This window comes from Protopterus annectens, chromosome 12.part0, assembly GCF_019279795.1.
Source record: "Protopterus annectens isolate FY-2018-M chromosome 12.part0, PAN1.0, whole genome shotgun sequence".
NCBI lineage: Eukaryota > Metazoa > Chordata > Ceratodontiformes > Protopteridae > Protopterus > Protopterus annectens.
Window position 1 is genome coordinate 60,449,359 of NC_056746.1, and position 13,634 is coordinate 60,462,992.

The 13,634-nt window shown below is 35.5% G+C and overlaps 1 protein-coding gene across 1 annotated transcript in view; it reads right to left on the bottom strand.

The window, feature by feature from the left end:
* The window catches only part of RBFOX1 (RNA binding fox-1 homolog 1), a 1,735,725-nt gene extending 1,726,002 nt beyond the window's left edge, over window positions 1-9,723 (bottom strand). Inside the window, exon 1 of the mRNA XM_044089088.1 lies at window positions 9,115-9,723. Within this exon, the coding sequence (XP_043945023.1) occupies window positions 9,115-9,132 (18 nt within the window). The 5' untranslated portion in view covers window positions 9,133-9,723. The remainder of the gene's footprint in view (window positions 1-9,114) is intronic.
* Window positions 9,724-13,634: the final 3,911 nt, after the last annotated feature.

A 13,634-nucleotide genomic window follows, 5' to 3' on the forward strand; every position in this document is an offset into this window, starting at 1 on the left:
TACTCAGAAGACAGCCATCTCTGCCACATTATCCTATAGTTTTGACCAGGTTCCTTGACAAGTAAACTGAAAGTGCTTAAATATACTTTTGAGGTCTGGCATTGGCAGTAGTTTAATTTTGGCATAATTTGGCTTAAGTAAATAGGGCTGTATGAGCTTATTTAGGAGCAGAAAAAATCAACTGAATAATTTATGAAAATGCTTGACAGCATGTATTGGCCATATTTTCCCCAGACAACTACCTCCAAATTACAGCAAATTGGGAAACAGTTACGTAGTTTGTAATTTTAAAACCATTCAGACTCATCAGCTCTCTGCCTTCTTGTCTTAACTTTCTTGTGATTATCTGGTATGGTATGGGCTGAATAACCTGCAGAAGTCTGGATAGGCTTTATCAATTGGGTGAACCATGTGTCCCTTGGAGGTGACACTGCAATAGAATTAGGTCAGGGCTGGGTGAAGTTATCTTCCTGGTTAAACTGCTAGTAAGCTATTAGGTTTTCTGCATTTTGTCTCTTGGTTCTACATTATGGTGGCTAGTGTTCCTCATTTTCAGATGGAAGGTTGAGAGTTAGGCCGATGATTTTACAGTATAAGTTAGCTTGGCCTACACAGTGCACTAATGGATATGGTATGGAATCACAAGGTTACCTTGGTTTGTGGATATTGATATGTCCCTTCATGTGTGGGGTTTACTTGTAACATTCTCGACTGATAGTACAATTTACATTAGGTATTTGATAGGGCTATTAGAACCTTAGCTTCAGTTATGGCTGCTTTGTCATAAGTGTGTTTGGTGGGGTACATTCCTTCCCGGGTTGGCAGGATAGCCTGTCTTGAAGATGTCTTTGAATGTGCGTTATGTATTTTATATGATTTATATGTCCTTTTTTCTTTCTTGCAGATGGGGGGTTTGGAATGCTGCGGCTATAATTTGGAATAGGTGGGGATAAGGTGGAACCTTCTCTTTACATTTTAGAGGATTTACTTTTGTCCTTTTCCTTGTAGATGGTGGTGTCATGAGTACCAGTTGTGGCGCTGCACAGTGAGTTCGCAGATGATGGAAGCATGGCGACAAAGGAGGTTATACATGGGGAGCTCAAGTCAGCAGCAGTTACTGGCTGAAGTAAGTAGATTTCAAAGTTGAATTTTGGTAGAGGATTTACATTGCTAGCCAGAGACAGAGAGGCATTTGAGTTTTTGATTTCAATGTTAATTGGTTGTACAATCTGTTTTACTAACTGTTTCAGTATGTTAGATCAATGTTGGAAAGTTGTCCCTGCATTTGGGTATTTGCATTCAATAGTAAAGGGATTAACAGCCATTTGGTCATAGGTAAGAGTTTGGGTTCCTGCAGTGGTCTTGATGAGGTTACAGGTAATTTATTTTATTTAGTGCTCATTAAGGCACATCATTGTGGATGGGGTTCAAGTAGGTGGGGTGGAGTCACAGCAATTTTAGGATCATAGGAAGTTATTTGACTACTGGATCTGGGGTGAATGCAAGCTAGACAAATTCAGCTCTTATTTCTGCAGGTAGCACCTATCACTCTTGCCCAAGGGGATATAATTCATAACATAAAAAGGGAGGGGGGGTCCCATACTTTTGTAATTTGGTAAAGAGTTTTGGCAAATGCTTGATGGGGGTGACAGGGGTTCTTGTCAGTGCCTCCATGTTAAGTAATTTTTGGTATGTGTGCACATAGAATGTATTGTTTTTCTTTTCTTTGCAGATTGCTGAAGTGCAGAAGGCATCATGCAGTGGCCTGAAACGTGGATCTGAAAGGTGATACTTATTGATAGGAAGGATGTTCTTGCCACTGGAATGGGGCACTATGAGGGTCTGAGTAATCACCTTATCAAGGCATGTTAGAGCACTGTGTTCAAGTAGTGTGGGAGCTGAGCATTGCATTGGTAGGGGGGGGGCAAGTAAGGAAGAGGTAGGTGGAGGGCCAGGGTAAAACTGTTGGAGACAGTTTATGGAGAGTGTGGGGATCCCACAGGAGGAGTAGATTCACAACATTCACAGGAGCACTGGAACTTATTAGGCTAAAACCATATGGCTGTTGCAAGCCAGTGGAGTTCAACCCTTGCTTTCAGGAGCTTGGAACCTTGGGGTGATTATAGTTACTCATCCAGGTGTTAAACTGTATTAGGGGGAAGGGCTAATGATGTGTTGACAGAATGCCAGAGTTTGTTCCTAACGGGTGGCATCTTTGGGATGACAAATTTGTCCCTTGAGTAGGTAGTGTTACTGTCACATACCAGGTTAAGCTTTTACAGAGTAGCACAAGGATAATTTCACTTGTGGTTTGGATGAATTTTGTAAGTAGGGTTTTAGGAAGTATGGTAGGTAGGCTGTGTTGGGGTAATTTTAGAAACTGGGTGCATTGTTTACATGGGAGCAAAGTTTAAAGGAAGCTTGGTTGCAGGATATATAGGTAACATAAGGGAAGAGAGCAGAGTGGCTAAGGATGTTTAGTAGTTTCAGTGTTCTAGCTAGGATGGTTGCTAGGAAGAAGTGAGCGGGGGGGTTGAGGTTGTGAGATGGGTGGCTTGGGGTTCTAGTCCAGATTGTCATTTGGTAATGAGTGAAGTGGGGGTGTATATGGTTGGGCACGTAGAGTACTTCATTGCTGGGCATAGGCGAGTTTTCAGGAACTAGGCCAAGGGGTGCTGGTTTTCTGGCACTTAGTGCTAGGTCATTAAAGTTTTGCAGTTAGACTATTCTCTACAGTAATCCGGTTACTGCCCATCCAGAAGTGGGTAGTTTGGTGGGCTAAGGTGATATGCTACAGTTGACAGGGTCTTGGGTTTGAGACTTGATTCTTTGACTGGGTGTCAATTTGAGTTCATGGGGTATAGTCTGTGGCTTTTGTTGTGGCTATAGGTTGTCATTCCGTTCAGGTTGAGCCATAATTAGTGCTTTGAAGGAAGTGGTCTAAAAGGGTATGTATTCTCTTGGAGTGGATGTTCCAGTGTTAAAGTGGGGTCACGGATAATCCTACTTTATTTAGTTTCATTAGGACATGTTTCAGTGATGGTATGTCAAGGTGGGTTTATGACAGGATTCTAAGGTGCTTTACAGATGATGGGTACACCGAATGGTGTTTGGCTTAACCCTTCCTTTATGGGAGGTAGGTGGTTGAACAATTTTGGGTAGAAGGAAAGGGTAACAGCCTGGTCAGGCTGGTTGGTGGTGAAGAGGGACAGGCTTGCCCTATTCTGTTCCTGCTCTGGTGTCTGGAGGTTCATTTCAAAGATCTGGGGAGAAGAAAATGAGCAGCTGGAGGAAGCTTTCTGAATAGATAAGCAAACTGAGGTAAGGATGGTGTTTATGTGGTGAAAGTAATTCAGTGAATGGTGTATGAAGTAAGATGGGACACTGCTTCATAAGTAAAGTAAGTGAGCAGAGGTATGGACCCTGCTTACTGGGTAGGGTGAATAGGTACACTGCCCTGATTATTATTACAAGGATGGTGCTTCATAGGCAAAGTAAGCTAGCAGAGGTATGGACCCTGCTTACTGGGCAGGGTGAGTAGGTACGCTGCCCTGATTAATATTACAATGCTGTTATGCTGTGTTTAGAATAAACTATATTATGTTTAGTTCTAAATAATGAATTTGGTGGACAAAGCTATGTTATGTTAGTTTAATAAAGCTCACCAAATGTCATTTGGTGTGATGTGTTTATTGAAGGGGACTGGGATATCTGAATGACACAACTACATTAAATGTTATGTTTTATAAAAGTATGAAAGTTGATATGATCACAAACTAAAAACCTTTTTTAATTATAACTGTATCTGTAAGGCATAACAGTTTATTATGTTTATATATAAAAGAAAAACGTATAGCTTACTTTTATTAAATTTGAAGAATTCATAATAATTCTTAAAGACAATAGAGATATGAACTTCAGAAACTGTGCAGAATTGGCAGGAAAAGTCTAAATACTAATATATTGGACCACATTCTATTCTGCATCACATTTTTGTAATTAGAAATTCAGCGTGTGCCTTTGTTCAATGAATGGCTTTATAAAAAATAGAAAGAAAAATCAATATTTCCAACATAGTTTGCCATTTTGTAATTATGAAGTACTAACTAATGAGCTAGGAGCCATAGGAATATGAGTTCAAAAATAACAATATTGAAAACAGATTTTAGTTATAATAAATGCCACAGTCCCAGCTTACTTCTTTGTATGAAGAAACATTATTAAAGATCTTAAAACTGAAAAGTAGAAATTACAAAATGTCATCAATATGTGACTCATATGTACACTAAATGTCTAAATAGCATCATTTATGATCTTATGCAAATGCAAGATATAACACCAAAAAAGGCAGGCAAACAGGAAAGTCGTACCGTAATGTGTATGCAGTTACTAGACTGCAAGTTGCTCGGAATTCGTTCATACATCTTATCATCAGACTGTTCACCATATTTTAAAGATTTACAGCCTGATAAAAGTAAAATTACTTCAATCAAATGAGTAATCAACAGATTTTCAGGGCCAGCACCATGATGTTTCCTGAACTGGTTGTTCAGTTGACAGGTGCTTTATCAACACAAAATGTAAGTAGGTAAAATATAACCCCTTGCAATGCTTACTAGGAAAATTGCAATTCATCAATCATAACTCAAAGTGATATTAAGGAGCAGGTGCTTTGTTTATCTGCTTCATTTAATTTTGATTTTTTTTTCTTTGATATACCCTCAGATAGATGAAGCACTACATTCTTGTGAGATCCCAAGGGGGTCTGCAAGATGAAGAGAATACCAACTATGGGTTGTACTGAGAAAGTTCCTAAACAGAGTCTTACCATCTACAATTGAAACATAATATTGGGAGAAACACTGCACATTTTAAGCTGACATAGCCTGCAGAAAGTATTCATCCAAAAGTTTTAATTTATATTTTGTAATCGTTAAACTGTACAACAATTGTAACTTTTGCTTGTTTTCTGTGCAATGCATGTCACCTTGCATTACATATAGTAATGTATGCAATGCCCATCTTTTTGTAAAACAGTTAATGAACTTTAACCATCACTACCCAACACTATCCATCTATCTATCTATCTATTTATCTATCTATCCATCTATCTATCTATCTATTTATCTATCTATCTATCTATCTATCTATCTATCTATCTATCTATCTATCTATCCATCCATCTATCTATCCATCTATCTAAATATCTGTTTCTCTGTCTTCACACACAGACACACATGCGCACACACACACACACACACACACACACACACACACACACACACACACACACACACACACACACACACACATTCATAATTAAGAAATTAATACATTTAGAATTTGCAACTAAAGAACATCTGCATATATGTCTCCACACAAAGATCAGCAAGCATGCATGTGTGTGTGCATGTGTATATGCAAAAATGTAGTGCGCATATGCATATAATTGTATATGCATATGTGTATGTATATGTAATATGCATTCATGTGATTGCACATAATACATAATATATGTGTGTGTGTTTCTTATGTATATGTATATATATATATATATATATATATATATATATATATATATATATATATATATAAATATAGGTATACATTTAGCCACCAGTTACCTTGTCGACGTACCAAATGTCGAAAGCAGTGCACCAGGTTCTCATATTTTTGAACCAGAGATAGTTGAAGCACACAATTTTGACCCATGCTAGTGCTTGTTTAGGTGGTAGAGCAGTCGGAAATGTTGCATTCAGTGTTTTGTACGACATTTGCCACTTTAAAAATCAGCATTCTGGTTCAGAAAAACTAATGTTCGGAGATCATATAATCGACTAAATGAATGTATACCATATATATATATATATATATATATATATATATATATATATATATATATATATATATATATATCTGTGTGTGTGCATGCATATAAACATTCACAAAGCATACACTTTGTATATGCACCAACAAAATATAAGCATGTCATATATATTTTGCATATAAAGATCAGTAGTATAGACATAATCTGAGACCCTGACCAAGTTTTTTTTTCTTTCTAGTCTCTGTAGACAGCCCTTTATCTGTGTTAAGAGGTACCTAAGATAATTATTTCTTGAGGCAAAAGCAGGAAGATTAATATTAAATTTGTACAGCTGAAGGGATGCAGCTAATCCACAAAGCACAGAACACTCATTTATCATTGCATTTTAAACTTGTCTGAGTGCTTGACTCTCATTTTACGTATATCTTAGCTCATGTCTGCGACATCTTAGTCAAGATTCATGTAACTCAGTAAGTTTAAAGCTCAGTGTCTTAAAAAAACACTTTAAGAAATAGCAAACAGCAGACTTTGGAACAAAACAGTAAGTTTATATGTCCACATGGAAGGTATTAACACCATCAGGAAAAAAATGATGCAGGATTTCCACAATACAATCCCTTTTAAAATAAGCACACTGAAGTGTATGTATGAGAGTAATATAAATATGTATTAGAATCACACTGTAGTCAATCTAAAATAAATTATATTTAGACCCTGAGAAAAATAGTTGTTAGCTACTCTCACAAACTAGATGTTCATCTGACAGTGACCTCAGAAAGGGAGGGTTTGTTTTCAGAATGTTAGATATGTGTCATAAAGCAATGCCTTGACTCTGTCAGAGTCTAAACCCTTTATCTGGACATTGCTCCTTCACAGGTCACAGGGGTAGGTATTTAATGTTTCACTCAATTCTACAGAAATAAGGGCATTCTAGCAGACTAACTACCACTTGAAAACAAACCTCAATAAATCATGTGACCGTGGTGACCTAATTGAATCTCACCATGCTCCAAGGTGTCACATTTGATCTTATTTCTGGATCTCCTTCTTATATTTCTACCTATGGACAATGATAGGATATCTGATTATGTTTAAAAGTTAACTTGAAGAATAACAGAGATTGTATGTTACATGAATAGAAACAGGTGAACTCTAGGGTCTTTTTTTTAATCTTAACTCATTTTAGGATTTTGTGACAAGCTAAAGACAATTCAAAATGCTAGAGTAACCCATTGCAATTTGATAATCAAAGTAGCTTTAGACTTAATTAAAACTAGTCTAATTTTCTTAAATCCATTAAAACACCCAACATGCTTATATAAGCTGACCTATGAAAAAAACAGCTATTTGATTATATCACATTCATAATATCGGAATGGCAACTGAAAATTAAAAACAAATAAATGCTATTTTATAGACTTCTCTTAGCCCTTCTGGAACTTTGTGTCATTCAGCTGAATATGAAGCATTGTTGTTTAATTAAGACAGTTATTAAAATACTTTTTCTGTGGTAGCAATGGGAAATTGATCTGTGAAACTACACTACATAGGGATGAAAAAGTAGTACTTTTTTCTGTGTTAGTCTAGCATGATGGATCTAACTAAACACTGTACAAAATAATCCCAAGTAAGTAAATAAAATTTAAAGACATGGTAAGTAAACATATTTAAGAACTATGAATAACCTGCTCTTACTTGTCTCCTTCTGATGTGTTGCCCAGTCTTTCTACTAAACATTATGGAGGCTTATAGAGTATATCATAGAAAAACAGTTAAACGGCTATAATTTACTTCACTTACTAGTATAACAATCGATCAACAGCTATAATTTAGCAGATAAATAAGATGCTTGCATATGCAGAAAATATTTTTTTCTGTTATGAACTTTCAGTTGCATTTTGAGTTTTCTGTACAGATATATAGATATTAACAATGTGTTAACTTGATGTTGGAGATAAGCTCTCCATACAGTTGAAGAAAAGTACAAAATATTAAATTAGTGATCGGTATCTGAAGTTATACATTGAAGTTTGTTTGAATTAAGCTATAGTCAAAATGTAGCCACAAAATATATTTTAAACCATCTTTAATCATGTTTCTTAGAATTACTTGCTAAACGTGATACCAGTTTTAAATGACTTTAAATCAATGCCTTAATTTCAAGAAGTTAAGAAAAGTAGCTCAATGTTTATTGCAATGCATTTAAAAAGTATGATAAAGAAACAGAAAATTTCAATACATGAAAATATTTCAACACATATTTCTGACTATATGAATGAGTCTGCCCAGCATAGCCACGACATATAATGAATGCTATAGTGATACAAACAATAAAACATTTAAAAGAGACTGGAATCAACAAATACATACTCATACTGTTAAACCAGACACAGTGTACAAATCTATAGTAATACAAAAATTAATAAGACATTTAGCCTAGATAATAATCTGCCACTATATCAAGAAAATATTGGAATAAATGTTTATGAAAGCACATATAAAACCACATGACAATTTATGATATCAATATAGGCAGACTGTACAAGAAAAATGTGTCAAGTGTTTAGTGTTATCTTATTCACATGGACAGTAACACTTAATGCACATTTCTCTCTCAGAATTTCACTGAATGAATGCACTTCATCTATTTACAATAGAAATCAGTAATAACTATTAAAACACCACAGAAGTATTAGAGCAAGACACCTTAAAATCAGAATACGTCAGCAAATATTTTTTATGTCACTTTATAGGAGGAGTTCCCAGCTAGGCTTGGTTAAATAAAGAAAACAGCTTCACTTTTTCAGAATATTAGACCTGCTTATCACATACCACAATGAAAGGATAATACACCTCTTTAGAAAACGAGTGATAAAACTGGGAAATGTCTTTTACACAGTTTATAGATTTCAATAGAACTTACTTGCATGCTAATAAAATCCGCATAGAGCATAGCATAACTTTAAAATAATTACATTCAGCATTCTAATGACATGTCATTGCTGTAAACTAGTAATCGTTTGATGAAATAAATAAGCATTAGTATATTAAACATGCAGTGCGTGGTCTTCCTGCTGTTGAGATTATTTGAATATTTATAAGATTGATTACATTATCTGCTAAAAATAATAAAATAAGCATGCTATTACAAAAAAATACCAATAACTGGTATGTTGTGATGGAGATATGTACAGGTAAACTGATAACAATATTGCTGTTACATACTAAAGCTCATACATAATATCAGTTTATAAATAAGAGAACAAGTGGAGACGGATGTTACCTACCCACAAATACATCATCATCCTGCAAGAAGACTCAAGGGTGTGATAGCGGAAAAAAGTGTTCGCACTTCACCAAGTATGTCTGGCAAGGAAATGAATCTGGGCGAAGGAAACCGTGCCTTTTCTGTCAGGTCCTTACAGTTCTCTTCTTTTCTTACACAAGACGTTAGTTGTATTTTGTTTACTGCAAATGCACTTGTTTCACTGGCTCTTTCTGTATGTGAAGAAATTTGCTTCAGGCTGTCTTTTTTCCTTTTTTTTCTTTTTTAAACTAACTCTGCCTGTCCCTTCTTATTTACTTTCAGGCTTACTTAGGTAACAATTCTTGGTGGTGTCTGTTTAGTGAGCTAGTCCCATGTACTCAAAACAAATACCTGCAATGACAATCTACAAGGAAATAAAGGAATACACAAATTTCTGACAGTTGCTGTGGGATTTCACAGTAGCCTCCTCTGTAGGAATTTAAAGGATGGAGTCTTAGGCGACTTGAGAGGAAGCATCAGTATAACGTAAGTGACTCCAGTCACACTGAGACCGTTACCTTCTTTTCTTCCTCAGGGACACCCAGTTCATGAGACATTCACTTGAGAAATGTTCAAATTCAAAGCAAAGCCGCTACGGCAAAGTAGAAATCATGTTCTGCACAGTGCTTCCCCTTTATCTCTTTAAATGTACTTCAGATAAAAGCAGCAACCAGTCAGGTCAAGGCCTTCCCTAGTTGTATTACTCTGGCACTGTGGTGTTGAAGGTACTTTTCTACAGCCATCTACTGACTTCTTCATGTTATTGCTACTGCCTTCTGCACTGGCTCTATATATATGGAAGCAACACTTTAGTAACTGGTGTAAGAAATGCATTATTACTGGGCAATACTTTTCCTACTAAAATTCACTGCTTTAACTCAGAAATGTTATTAATATTTGCTTGAGAAAAGCATAGATTTTTTTACATATTCTGTGAAATGCTTCTTAAACAAGACGGAAAACAAAGCTTCTAACTAATCACGAGTCTTGGGTTCCACTTTTTTATTAAGTCCCAAAAAAAAAAAAAAATCGCAAATGCTCATATGTGCATCACATTCAGCTTGCAAATCCATAAAACATAAATACATTTCAGTTTCACTGAACTGTTATAAATTAGTTTCAAGCATGCGATTTACAGATTACAAAATGCCTGTCATGTCCTCTATACGTTACAATGTTTTAAATATGTGGATAAGCTTACATGACAAAAGTGTCCCTTTTTAAGGGATAACCTAGGGTTATTTTCTCGTTAATTGATTCAGTCAGTCACACAATAAACAAATGGCAGTGGAAGGCATCAAATTCTATATCCTAGACTACATGGAATAGCTCATTAACAGCTCAAAAGCCTTAATCCCCTGTGTTAACTAGCAGACAGTAATACAGCTTAATCTAGTATAATAATAATAATAATATTATAATATAGTGTAATACAATGTAATATAATGCACATGAAGATTCTTATCAACCAGCGTTCTAAACAAGACATTCGGTAATTCATCTAGCCAGAACTGCAGTCCTTTAAAATAGTTTGGCATGCATAATATGCTTGCTCTGTAATGCATTTCTGATTTGTATTTCTTGCCACATTTTATGTGCAATGTTGCATTTTTCTTTATAGGTGCAAATTAAATATTTGCTAAATAAATGTTTTCGTGCAATGCAAGTCAGCATTACATATTAACTTAGTTTTGAAAATCTTTTACTTTTTACATATATTGCATGCAAATATACTTAGCAGTGTATGACACCACCACTATCAGTAAACTTGAGGGTATGTTGCTGTTAACAAAATAAGTAAGCAATAAATGTTATGCACATTTTTAACATTATCTCTGGAATGCACTGATTTTTAGCACTAGTATGACATTACCTCTGGAACATGTTGCATTATCTGAGGAATCATGTTACATTATTTATTATTTATTTATTTATTTTATATTTGTTGACCGGGCTAATCTAACTGGATATATGCCCATTTTCAGTTGAGGCCTGGGGAGAAAAGCTCCAAGCACTAGCAGTGACAAAGAATACAATATATAGTAATTAGTCAAGTACGTTACAGTACATTGGCTGTGTTGGCAAGAACAAAAATAGCAATAAGTCATTTAGTAGGTTGAAGTTAATATCCAATAACAGAGAGATAAACAAAGACAATAATAAATATATATATATATTTTTTTTTTTTTATATAGAATACAAAGTAAGCATCAAAGAATAGTATGAAAGAGAAGTGTAGAGAGAGCAAGAAGGGGAATAAGATGTCAGTCAGGGTTAGAGCATGGACAAAGCCAGTGAGATTTAAGATGTTCTTTAAATTGGAAAGTTGAAGCAACATTATCTCAGGAATAAAGTATATAATAAAGAAGGCCATACTGGGCGTATATTACAAGTCCTCTTTGAAGTTTGAATCCAGATGAGAAGAAAAATCACACTTTCTAATGCTTTAATTTGACAGGCGCAATAAAGCAGACAAGCTCCTGTGAAGGTACAGAAATAAAAAAAATGGATTGAGACTGCAAAATTAGAAAGCTTAACTTTCATAAGACTGCATAATACAATGTTTCTGTAATAATTAAAGCCAATGGAATTCTGTAATTTCCTTACCTTCACTCACATATCAACAGGATATCATGCCATCATAACAGGAGTAAATAAGAACAATCTGATATAACGCAAGGTATTCGAACTTCCCTTATGAATCAGTATTTTTATTACTGGCTAAGCACTGTCTGAGTATAAAATGAAATGTCCCTGCCATGTTGCTTCTCTTTAATGGCACCTCTTCCCTTAATGTTTGCCTCCAGCTACAGACTGAATCATGTTTCCAAGGTTTACTCCATTGCAGACTTAACAGAAGCATTAAGGACGCTTTCTTCCTTAGCAACGTCTTGTAACCCATTTTGTTCATCCTGACTCAACTTTGTCAACAAAAATATTTCTTTTTACTACCTCTTGAGAGGCTTGCTTGTTTAAGTTTCACTGTGCTCACATATACCTGCTTGGATCTACTTCAAAGAATTGAATTACATCATGGAATCCCACGTCATCGAGATGACATCACCGAAACTGCAGAACATCAAACACCCAGAACATCGAAAATTTTCCATGGGAAAAGAATCACTTGGCCACCATGGTGAACTTTGCCCATTCCCCAGTGTAGTGCGATCCCAGAGTTGCTATATTTAGTTAGGGGGGGCGGGTGTTGTGGGAAGCTTCACCCCCCACATAGGTGAGTTTGATTTGCTTTGTTTTTTTGTAATGTTGGGTAAGTGGTTGTTTTCCCAGGGTCAGTTTTCGATGTTCAGGGTGTTCTATGTTTTACACTTTTGGCAATGTTGTCTCAATGATATGTGATTAGGTGATGTGGTAATTCAATACTTTGATGTAGGCCCACATACTCAGATAATCAGGTGTTCAATAAAAGCCTGCAAGTACTCTTAAAGCACTGGAATGAATTACTGAAGAAAAAAAGAAGATGGAATACTTCTTTAAGGAGCGGTCAGGTTATAGTAGTGTAGGGCAAGTGTAATGGACTTTCAAAATAGAGGGCATTAATAAGGTCAAGCTTGTATGAATCGCACTATAACAGAAACCCCACAGTGCAGTTCTGAATAGTTAATGAACAGTTATGAGCTTACAAAATCATCCATTCATCTTTTAGGTATACTGGCTGATTTCCAGCTGTAAAAGAGATTTTGTACCATTAATGAACTAATGTTTTAGAGTCAACAACATGGTAACTGCAAGGTCTAGTGCGCAGACCTTAACATGCCATCAAAGGATGCATTGGTTTAAGACACCAGTTTAATCTTGCCTTTCCTTATAGCATGAAAAAAGGTGATACAGTGACATTAATAAATGTTGTCGCATGATACAGGCATGCCAGTCTTTATAGAAATCTGCAAGATGCTTTCTTCGTATTAGTAGTGGATTACCATAATTTAACCAAATCTTAATTGTTAATTTCTCATTAACTCACTTCTCTTCCTCTAACCAGGAATAAGGTATAACATTTTCAATCATGTGATGAACTGTGGATATTGAAGAGTGACACTGAACCACAGTCCCTGCTAACTACATGCAGATATTCAATGCCCATCATTTAAAATACAAGATCTCTTCAAATACTATTGAATCACTGGTTATTTCTGTTTTCTTTTATTGAAATATATTAAAGTTCACTTGTAATAATGGTACACAAAACCTGCCTCTCTTTCTTTTAACTTGTTTATTTTGCCAAGACAGTGTTCATCGGCATATTCCGCATGTGTAAGTTTATAACACAGTAATAATTAGGATATTTATTAACAATTCAAATAGTCTGACTGATCTAAACTCATCTCTCCTTCTGAGTGGACAAAAAGATGAATGCCAAACCACTCATGCATTTCTTTTTTTGCCTCCCTCTGTCTTTTCAAATCAGAAAATTGACATTAACAGCAACTTCACATTACGCAGTGTAAGGATAAAGAGACTGAACTGTTAAGTCAGCATTAC